At 53.1% G+C, this 11,331-nt stretch overlaps 2 protein-coding genes across 2 annotated transcripts; both read right to left on the reverse strand.

Annotated features, from left to right (window-relative positions):
• Positions 1-256: 256 nt before the first annotated feature.
• CTAM01_04114 (methyltransferase) lies at positions 257-2,030 on the reverse strand (the record flags this gene model as incomplete). The annotated part of the gene is made up of 10 exons (XM_060520144.1): positions 257-314; positions 408-833; positions 924-1,061; positions 1,118-1,155; positions 1,221-1,258; positions 1,332-1,461; positions 1,528-1,550; positions 1,619-1,704; positions 1,772-1,806; positions 1,854-2,030. 10 exons carry the CDS (start codon positions 2,028-2,030, stop codon positions 257-259), a joined length of 1,149 nt encoding a protein of 382 aa, XP_060385565.1.
• A 2,133-nt stretch (positions 2,031-4,163) lies between these two features.
• CTAM01_04115 (Opy2 protein) lies at positions 4,164-5,573 on the reverse strand (the record flags this gene model as incomplete). Its single annotated transcript, XM_060520145.1, has 1 exon — positions 4,164-5,573. One exon carries the CDS (start codon positions 5,571-5,573, stop codon positions 4,164-4,166), a length of 1,410 nt encoding a protein of 469 aa, XP_060385566.1.
• Positions 5,574-11,331: the final 5,758 nt, after the last annotated feature.

Consider the following 11,331-nt stretch of genomic DNA (forward strand, 5'->3'; position numbering starts at 1 on the left):
ATAATGGCCGATGGAATGAATGTATCATAGCCTTTCAAACGGATTCTTGAATCCCGAATTTGCCTTTCTTGTGCTTGAAAAAGTCTAAAGCCCCCCTTACGCATAACCTAAAGTTCTATAAGAGTTGGGGAAATACGCCGCTCTTGTGTTGCCTCTTACTAGAGAAGCGTTTGCATGACAGAACAGGAATTCTCTATGAAGCCTGTTACGGCCAGAAAGACGTGATGAGAAAGACTCGTCTTGTTGTCAGAAAATGTTAAACCTCAGTCTGCTCTTCAGGCTCCGCAAGCGGTTTCTGTCCGTACACAACGTCGCTGTTTGACGATCAAAATTAGCATCTCATCCTTGGGGCGACTACTGGCCTTTGGACATGCTCAAAAAGCATCCCAAAAGAAGTGCGAACTCACAATTCAACCAAAGCGCGGAAGGCGGGCGGATTGGCCTTCAACTCGTTCCTCACGCCCATGATCTCCACTTCGACTTCCTCCCTCGTCCGTCCGAGGACTTCGGTAAACATCTTCATGGAAAACCCCTCAAGACCGTCAATGGTCAGGACCAGATTCATCATGCCCAGGTCCTTGTAGTGCCGGTCCTTGGCCCACGGCGTCAGCGGCGCCTTGTACTTCTCCGCTGTGACGTTGATGAAGCCCGCCTCCCGGACGCGGCCCTCGTGCCCCGGACCGGGGGTCGGGTCGCGTCCGACGGCCCGGATGGCGCTCAGGAAGGCCTGGTTCCACTTGTACGTGGCGTGGTCCTTTGTGTAGCTACCATCCTCTGAGTAGAATTCCGGGTTCATGTCGAGGAATTCGACCCAGCCGCCCGGGTTGAGGTGGCTGAATTTTCGGGCAGTCGTCGTCAGTATCAGTAACTAGGTGCGCGTTCCTGCTTGAAAGGGGGCAGGAAATGGGGAGGTGGAGGTTTACTTGTAAATGTTGCGAACCAGCTTGGGCCAGTCCGTGATTGAGGCTGTCATGTATCGGCACATGATGAAGTCGTACTTTTTGGTCTCAACCCAGGGGCTCTCGACGTCGTCGATCTCGAACCTGACGTTAGGAGGAACCCTGCTCATTCCGTCAGCTATAATCGAACAATCAGCACCCGGAAAAAGAAAACTGACCATTGGGGCTGAATGGCGCTCAAGTCATTCCCGTAAACCTATGCCACAGCATTAGCCTTCACGATCGGTAAGGGGGACGGGCACACATCGTAGCTTAGCTTACCTCGGCGCGTTCAAAGATGTCGCCCATTTCAACAGCCCCTGTAATGATTTTGTTCTGTCAACTCCCACCCTTTCCACATCAAGGCTATCTTTCGAATGGGTTCCCTCATACAAAGTCCAGTGCCCGTTCCAATGTCAAGGATTGATTGAATCTTTTCCCAATCGAGAGGAGCATGGAAGAGCTTGCTGCCCGTTGCCTTGACAATCATAGCATGAGCGAGATCAAGTCGATCCATCTCCTTCTAAAACGTTTTTGGACTTGTTAACCATCTGGCTTTCGACTTGATGATTAGAGACTCGTAACAAACCTCGTCATTGGGGAACTTGTAAGCTGAAATTGCATGTCAGATCTTGTCGAGAAGAGAGCAAAGTAGCGAGAGAAGAGGTTGAAGGACGTACTGCCCGGCCTGTAAGCGTGATACCGTCGTCCATACTCGACGGGGTAATCAACAACGCTCGATGATAGCGAGGCGGTGAAATTGGAACTGGAAGCACGAGTGCTTGGTCAGCGCCGGGCGCTCATCACTCCTTCATAGTATGGGGGCATCGTACATGCGCTCATCAATTGAGGAGGTATCGTCAGTTGTCTAGCAGTTGTCCATGTCAGCGATGCCATCATCAGCCGCTAACAAACCCGGAACAGGTCACCAACATTGTCTTCCTCCTCAGGCTCAAGAGGTGCCGTTACGTTGGGTGTTGGAGTTTGTGACGTTGTCGTCGCTGGGCTCTCGGCCTGTACAGCGGCTGGTGGCGAATCTACTGTCGTCGTCGCGCTCTCGGCCGGCACGGCGGCTGGAGGTGAACCGGCCATTCCTGTTTCCTGGTTTCTCTCCTCAGCGTACCAATTAATTCAACTTGGGGCCGAAGAAGGAAGAAGAAAAAAAGAAACTCTTGACAGAGAAACAGAAAGAGCAATGGCGATACGCAAAGCTTCAACAGCATCCACTCTCTAGGGACAGGATTGAAGGAGGGAAGGAGGGGGTTTTGTAGGCATCTAAGCCGGTCCCCATAGTTGAGCGACATGGGTTCGATGGAATGAGAAGGGGAAAAAAAACTGCGGCAGGCTGCAGAATCTCCAGAACCAACAGAGCACAACTAAAAGGCCCAATTGGCTGCGCTCCGACTCCTCATTCGCATGTATATGCAAGTCAAACGTTGGTTGACGCGTCTTGTCGTCCAACATCCGACCCATTGCATGTTTACCAACGCCCTTCCCCCCTCCACCCCCTCTCTCTTCCGCCTAGATGGGAAGGCGATTATGCCATCCTTGCGTTGACAAATGCGGGTGCTCAATCGTCAATCCCCGGCGTTGGGCATTGTTTGCTTCGCAAGTTTTTCGGCATTGACGTAGCTGCTTCTTTATCGAGTCCCTAGGGTAGTCAGACTTGGGAGGGACCCGTTGCATACTTTTGTCCCTGGTATCCTGATGTTTGAATTTGACTCCGTAATAGCCAGCGACATCCCGTCAACGAGATCCGTCGGTGCAGCGTAGACCGTAAAGTCAGTCCCGTCCACGACCCGACGAACAAGCAACACTCCAAAGATCACCTAGCTCACCGAATAGACAACCCTACCAAGCTCACAGAAACCAAATAGTCATCGCTGAAGAAGCCGCTTGCAAGGCCCTCTAGTACTCGTTTCTCATCTCTGTCCCCTTCCCTCCCATCTTCAGAGATAGACAGAACCGCAACTGCCTTACCACAGCTCACGCCGTACCTTACTATATTCACGCACAGATCCACTCAGCTATAAATCAAGACCCAGCTGCTCTGAACAGTTTTCACTTCACCTGGTGCTTCGCGAAGGTTCCAGGCGCCTGAGGAGATGTGAAGTGAAGGTACGTTGACGCGACCTATACCCCTCAAAGCTTGTGATATATAGTCAAACAGTGGCAGCGTGACTCACACCAGCAGCAGACAGCAACTCCACACACTTTTACTTCTGATTACTTTTCGTCGTCCGGCTACTGTGTCTACTTGAAGAAATACGGCCTAAGATGGGGGGAGGCTGGAAGGTAGCAAGACACTGATTTAGATATACTCGGAGGCAGAAAACTGTATCTGTGTGTTGTCCCGGCCGACCTAATTCATTGACGAGATCAATGAAGGACCAAATATCTGTATCCCACAGAATATACACAATCATGCCAAGTTGCAGAGGAGCAACTGTGTTGAGAACTGTGTATCCGATTTTATACTACCTACTTGGCTAGTCCCTCGCCGCTTGTAGGTAATCCAGTTGCGTCACTATCAACTAGCAGACTCCCAAGGGGTTATTGGTTTCCAGTAGATCATGGAAAATGAACTCACTTCTACTACGAACAGGCCCAGGTAAGTATCGTAGCATGAAAGGCTTATATCTTACTCGTGGCTCAGGGGATCCACGATACAAGCTACGATGTATTAGCATCTTGCCTTCTTCAGCTAAAAGACAGTCCTCGTCAACGAAGGGAGACATGTTACCAAGAGGCCTCTTCGTGTCCAGTTGCTCATAGTAACGGACCTCGCAGTCATGTCATTTTTCATCAACCACTAATATGGAGCTCAAAATGTATCATTCACTGGTATAAGTCACTTTATAAAGAGTAGGATCCGTAAAATAGTGGATGAATTGTCACATCTCTATTCAATGGACATATCGGTAAAGGCGTCAATGGGTTGACGTAAACCCCTATCTTCATTCCATAGCCCTTCCATAAGTAAAAGGTAAATATCCACGACGCCATTGCCTATCCATAATAATCCTGCCCATCCAACGTCGTCCCTCGGTCTGGTCCCGTAGGCCTGTTCTGACCGGGTCGTCTAACAAAAGGTAGATACGAGAAAGAAACATGGGAGATCGTCCCTGATATATAGGCAAGTAAATAGTGTAAGTAAATCGTGATCAGGGCCGACACCCATCATATGGTGGTTTTTTTTCTTTTTTCATTACTTTTCATCTTGTCTTAATCTTTCGTGGCGTGTTCATCGCCGAAGGGACTACGTCCCCTCTCGTAAGAACTTGTCCTTTGAGACCGTCTGTCGGGGCCGGCGGCGGCTCGCCTTGTTGCCTCCTCGATCACGGCACTGAGACTGTGGTTGCTACGAACAGCAGCTGGGGATGGCTCAGGAGGGTCGGAGAAGGGGCCCTGATCGACTGGCGGGCTTTCATCGATGACTGTCACGGCAGCCGGTTCGCGGGCGGCCGCGGTGGTGCTGGGTGGCAGAGGTGTGCCTGGTGCCGAGATCTCTTCTGATGTTGATGATGCCTTGGATCCAACGCTGACTTGCTTGGGGCCGTTGCCGTTGCCTACACGGACTACCTGCACTCTCTGGACGGGGGCGGCGGTGGCGGTGTTGGCATTGTTCAGGAAGGTAGATCCGACACTGAATGTGCTGTCACGGCTCTTGGGACGGCCAGGAGCGTATTTTTCGTAATCGACACTGGGGACGGGAGGAGTGCTGCTGCCGTTGGTGCCGACACCCATAGACTTGACACTGACCACAGCGGCCTTGGCTCGCATACCAGTCTGAGCGGGGGCTACAACAACCGCATTCTTGCCGTAGATGGTGGAAGCGATACTAGGGGCGATGCTAGATCGAGGAGCATACGAGGTTCTCGCGACAGACGTGCGGTCAGAGTAGCCAGAGATGCCGGAGTAGGTGGAGTCGCGCAATTCGCCAGGGACAAAGAAGTGTTGCTCTTCGTACGGCGACGGGCTGCTTGCAGCGGAGTTGGAGGCGTGCATCGGGATAGGGGGAACAGGAGGGACGAGCAGAGTGGGTGACGTAGGAGTGGCTCGGTTTGTGACGCCTGGAATATAGGCAATCTGGATAATATTGGAAGCGCGGGTGAGTACTGTTGATGCAATAGAGTGAACGGTGTGTGTTGAGTCGCGGTTGGTTTGTCGTGGCTCGCCATTGCTCTTCTCGTTGATCGTCTTCTCGTGGGTCGTCTCGGCATAGGACTCCTGGATGATTGACTGTCTCTTGGTCTTGATGAAGAACCTCCAGACAAGATATGTGGCGATTGCGATGACGACGAGACCGCCGATGACACCGCCAACGATTGCACCCGTGTTGGGCTTGCTGCTTGATGAGGATGATGATTTGCTGTCGTCCTTGGCGCAGATGGCCTGGGCACAGGTGCTACATGTCGGGATGGTGAAGGAGCAGAACTCGTCGGACTTGCAGTTGGTAGGGCATGTTGGTGCCTTGTCCTCACACTTGAGGCAGCCGTTCTGTCTGGGAAGGATGACTATGGAGGTCATGTCAGCAAATGAGGTTCGATAGGGGGCGATGGTGATGTTTGGTGACGCACCAGCTTCCAGCTCCTCAAGCGAACGGAGGTGCAGGTTAGGGTCGAATTGAGCCATGATGATAGAGGAAGAAATGGTCTGGGGATGAAATGAGAAAAAATAGCCAGCGACGCTGATCGAGCGATGCCGATCGACGAAGCGAGACCGTTAGGCGTAGAAGGTGTCGATCAAATCGGAGGGGGTGATCAGACGGTCGAGGCGAGTGGACCGTTGGTCGGTACCAGGGAAACCGCGAGTTGGGGAAACGGCAGTAGATATAGCGAATGGATAGAAAAACCGTCGGGTAGATGAGACAAGTCGCAGTGTACTAGGGGTGACGGATACACGTTGAGGAATGGATTCGTGGCGAGGCGAGGCTGGCGTGTGGGCGTTTGCTGGACTGGAATGGACGGGTCGATGTACGAAGTGCGAGGGAATTCGGAGCGGATAGAGTGAGAGCGAACGAGTAGTAGTGTAGTAGCAGTTGGGATAACGAGTGGACGAAGAGACTAGCTCGGCATTTGAGGTGGTGGGAAAAAAGAGGCGACTAGGCGATTGAAGTGAAAGACATCAACGGCGGTTTGTCGTTTGTCGGCCGCAAGTCGACGTCGACGGGTTGACGGGGCTTGAATGTCTTTTGTCGTCGACGGGATCTTGTCTTGGTGGGCGGCGACTGAGAAGCTGGAGATGTTGGGTGGAGGAAGAGACGGAGGTGGGAAAGGGCTGCTATGAAGGAAACGAAAGTGAGCAGAGAGAGAGAAGCAGGCAAAGACAGACCGGCACTGGGCTGGTCTTGGCTCGACTTGGCTTGGCTCGCGCTGACTGGATCGACCGGGGGGTGTCGAAGTGAAGGGAACGAACGGGATGGAGAGGGGGAGGGATGAATGGGTTGGGATGGGATGAGATGGGTGGAAGGATGGCAGATGGATGGGATGGATGGTGAGAAAGAGTGTGAGATGGGCTGCGTCCTGCTTGGGCTTGGTGCTGGTTCTTCACGGGCGTTCGGCGGCAGGCGGAGCGCAAGCTGAAAGGGGAGACGGGGGAACCAAGGACGAACACCAACAGTGGAGAGAGTGGAGGTACATGCTCTGGTACCTTGCCTTAGGTAAGTAAGGTAGGTACGGAGCACATAGATACGTATCTTTTAATGAGGGAAAGAGGTGGACTGGCACGACTTTCCGGTTGGAGAAGGCGCAGGTGGGAGGAACCTAAGGCAAGAGGGGAGGGGGAGAGCGAATCTGCGGGACACAGGCACGAGATTGAGAGGGCAGGGGGTATGCTGTTAGCGAAACGTGAGGACCGGGGCAACTCCCTGCTCTGATTGGTCATGGTCCCCAGATGGCAAGAGCAAAAGGGGGGCACTGCTCGCTTGTGGATCCCTTGATTCCCCCGACACCCCTGGCTAGAGCCGGGCGAGGGTCCAAGACTTCCAGGGCAAGGCCTAGAGTCTGGACTGTGCAGCCCGCCCATCCACCACCATGAACCACAAGGACCATGGGAACCCCATCCATCAATCTCCTCTTCGCTGCATACTGCAAAGTGCCAACACTACCTTCCTCCGTCCTTGGGGAATACCGCGACCAACTCGACCAAGGCAGTAAAGTGCCCAGAAAGCGCTGCACCGTTCGCACCACCGTCGACCCTCCAAGTACCTTACACAGTACCTCGGGCACTAAGATAGGTACTATTCAGTGTGGTGCACGCTGTTTGTGACTTTGTGGACATTACCCAGCGCGCCATTTTCCATCTTTTCATCACCTCGCCTCCAGGTACCAAGTATTGCCTACCAATCAGACCACGCCAGAGCCGGAATTGACCCATCTCCACCGTCTTACGCACTCTCCACGACTCGACAACACCATCTGCGGAATATCACTTCCACCCTCTCCATTGAGCGATATTGGGAGAGGCTCCCGTCCTGATGATCCTGATGGCTGCAACTGCAGACTGCAATCTATCATCTGCTGTCTGCCCCCGCGTGCCCTACCTCCTCCCTCATGGCGGGCTGGCTGTCGGGACGCACCCATGCTCACTTACTAACTTCGCAGAATGCTTGGTCAAACAAGCGAGCTACGCGGTTGCTACGCAGCTCGGCAGTGGCAGCCCATCATCCATGGACCATGGATCATGGACCGTGGACCATGGTTGCCATCCATCCAGCATTAATGTTGTTCGTCAATACAATAGAGTTCGTGCGTCTCAACCTGACAACCCGCCCGTCGTCCGATACGAGCCAGCGAGACATGACACGGCCTTTCTCTACTAAATCGGTAAACACAAGCTCTGGCACAGAATATTTCGTCCCAAACAGGATAACCCGATTCTCGACAAGTTGGACCTCTTGTGAGAATAGGAAACAAAAAGGGATACCATTCCCCAGTTTCCCACAATTATGCTGTTTCCAAATCTCGCAACACTTGAAGAAACCCGGCCTCTTACAAACCTCCTGTTAAGCTTCAATTCGCCTGGTACGGGTCGACCATTCTTTTCGTGCCGTCGACGTCGCACCGTCCCAGCTCGGGTACGTTTGGCATCCGGATCCCTTACAACTTTGGTCCTGCAGCGAGAACCTCAGTCGGCCCATGCAGCAGTACACCACGCCAGAAACATCACGATTGCCGACTCAGCCCCCCCGTTCCGACTCAGAAGATCTCAAGATACGAACTCAACTGAAACGAATGGGGTCCAGTGACAGCGACAGCGGGACGACATCATCACGGGCGAGCTAATCGCGCCAGAAGGCCGTCAAAGAGGACCGTGAGGGTTGACAACCTGGGCTGACGATAGTCACTCAAAACGCCTTCCCGTGTCAGGCCTCCCTGTCTACTCGCCTGCTGTGATTTGCAAAGAAAAAAAACCCCCCACAGCAGTTTTCACCATGAACCAGCGTCGAGCATTGATCGAGGCTTGACTCTAAGAGTATGCTCCTTGCCTAACCCGCGCTGTGTTTCCAACATTGTCCCCGCTGCCCCTGCCTGTCTGCGAACCGAATACAGTCAAGCGGAAGCCAAATCGTCAGGGCCCTGCGACATGTTCGGGGGCCGTCATAACGGAGGGATCCTGCTTAGCACGAAGAAATTCCGTATTCTGAGGCATTGGATCCGAAACTTCGAAACAGACAACGAGAACGTGCGTTCGCGTGGCCCTGGAGGCCATGAGAGCTCTAGACCACGAGATCTGCACTCATCACTCTAGGGATTTTCGTCTTGGCCTTGTGTGAATGGGGGGACAACAGTAGAGTTCCCCCTTCTCATCTGACAGCAAGCAGCGCTAGTCGCTCGAGACTGAGAGAAAGATGTTTGTGGAACCGGGGGCTTGGGGCGATCACTTCCAACTTACGCATATCCACCTGCCGCTCTCCCGCCGAAAGTGCTCAAGCTTTTAGCAATGCTGTGCCGGGCACCACCGTCCAACACCGCATCGCACGGCGCGCACGCACGCTCCCTCGACCTCTGGGTAATGCAGGGCATATCTTAGTGTCCGGCGGACCAACCGCCACGCCGCGTGGTGAAGATGGCAGACGTCGCCATTCCAGGTCTCATACCTACCGAGCGCTAACACTGCGTTGTGCATGCTCCGGCAGCCCGCAGGACGGCATTTCGTGCGTATTGTTAGCACTGCATAAGTTTGGCTTCGGACTTTCACCTGCTGACTGTGCGTCCTGTCCTACTCGGTCTTGGTATTTTTGCTATCGCTCCTGTCCCACTCTCAGCTCCGATCGGTTATACTGAGCGAGGTAAGCACGTGAGTCAGTTTGCTTCGACTATGCCAGCTCATTTGATATTGGTTTGTCACGCAGCTGCACTCGACGCCAATCTGGGTAAGCCACGAGATGACAACGAGATGAACCAAGAGCGGCATGCAAAGAAGAGAGATTCGGGATGCAGAGGGAGACGTTGGTTCGTCAAGGGCACTGCAGCCAGTTAGCCACTGCTGCTGTCAAAGAAGCAACTCTTCGGGCTGCCAAACCTTCATCCAAGTCTTTTCTCATCTAGAATCGGGTGTCTCAGCCAATCATGGGCCCTCATTCACCGGAAAGAAGCAACGTCTAAATTCTATTTACCATCCCCTTCCCTGTCAGAACTCTTTTCTCGCAATCCTTGAGTGGTTTTTTTTTTTTTAAACAACAACCTCTGCATTGCCGTCTTGATTAGCCACCCGCAACACACAATTAATTACCTCTCGGACCAGGGCGTCCGTTTTTCCTTTTCACGACTCTCCACTTTCCAAATCTGGCCCATGCCATCTACCAATGGACCAATCGCAAGCTCGTAGACTGCGCTGTGCAAGTTGCCGCCCGCGGATGTTGGCCGCCGCGAAGCTGAGTTTTCTGGAATTACTCCAGATCCGGTCTTTCCATGTTCCAAAAGATCATGATGAACTCTTCGTTTCTTTGTCCATTTCTTTGCTTTCCCGAGAACTACTAGTGTGATTAATGACGCGGGCACCCGCTCCGAGGTGGGAACTGGGTGACTACCTAACTACCTACCTACCGCCTTTCTCCCCGCGCCACTCTTTCTTCCCTCGCGAAACTCGGATGAATTACGAAGGATTAGACTCGCCAGCGCGGTTTTTTTCCAGGGTGCTGCAGTGCACAAAGAAAGCCTTGGCAGGTCTTGGCCTGTGAGGGCAACTCAGTCTACGGAACTCGGTATGGGAGTTCCCCTCCGTTGGACACGTGTAGTTGAGGTCCCTCGTCATCGTTAGTTTGCCACGGCGATACCTCTTCCGGCGCCGGCAAGACTCCCCGGGTTCCGGATCCGGGCAGTGGCGGCGGAGGAAGAGGAGGAGCGGGAAGAAGTAGAACAACGTCAATTGGCAGTTTTGCGTGATTTTTTTTCGTTTCTTGGACTGATCCAGGATGAGACATCACGTCCGTTGGACACGCGGCGAACGAGATCGAAGCGGCGTTGCCTGTTCCGGCGTCCTGGGCATGTACTCGGAAGTTGTAAGGGCCGACTATGATGGGCTTTTTGCCCCGCTCTCTTCTTCTTCGACAATTTTCTTTGGGCTAGAAGATGGCTTTTGAGGCTAGCAGGGCGGGTGGAATCCCTCTCGTTTTGCGTTGAGCTCTCTCGCGCGCGCGCGTACTCAGAGAGGGTGAGCCATGTATTGTGACGATGCTTAATCCGGCATTCATCGTTGATCGTTGGTCGGTCCGGGACAGTGAGGGTTATCTCCCCGACCTGGAAGCCTCGTATAGAAGCCCAGCTCTCCGATTCTAGAAGGCTAGGGAATTTAGGACGTTGCTGAACGGTTGTCGTTTGACACGTGATGGAAGTACCGAGACGGGCTACGGGTACGGCCCCATGTAACCCTTTCCGGCGGTCTTGCGCGGGTTTCCAAGAAGAACGGCTGCGAGGGTTTCCAGTGTGAGGCTGGAGGGTCAAGTGGTGTCGTGGATTTCAGCCCAGCAAAGGCTGGAATGGCGTATTGAGTACCTATACTGCTCTTCTTGGGATGTGGGACTTGAGTAGGGGACTCGGTTCTCAGCTGGAGATGTCTCCAGCTCTTTGGGTTTTGATGTTTTTGATGTCGTGAGTTGGAGAGCGGCTGGTGGTGGAGGCTATGTTATCTTGTGTCACCTTGCCTTTGATGTCTACTTTTGGAAAGCTTCAGCGCCGTGGGGGGGGGGGGGGGTCAGATCGAGAGTATGTTCCGATGCTTTGAAGGAGAGAGATTTTTGCTCCTCTATTTTTTTTTTTTTTTTAGTGACATGTAATCTACGCCTCTCGACGTTCTCCCTGCCATGTAGGATGAATGGAGAAGGTGGTCTTGATAACTCACCCGGGACTATCCGCTTCGTTATTAGGCATGTACCTCATAGAGAGCTTTA

The sequence above is a fragment of the Colletotrichum tamarilloi genome, assembly GCF_030869305.1.
Source record: "Colletotrichum tamarilloi strain Tom-12 chromosome Unknown Scaffold_9.1, whole genome shotgun sequence".
Taxonomy (NCBI): Eukaryota; Fungi; Ascomycota; class Sordariomycetes; order Glomerellales; family Glomerellaceae; genus Colletotrichum; species Colletotrichum tamarilloi.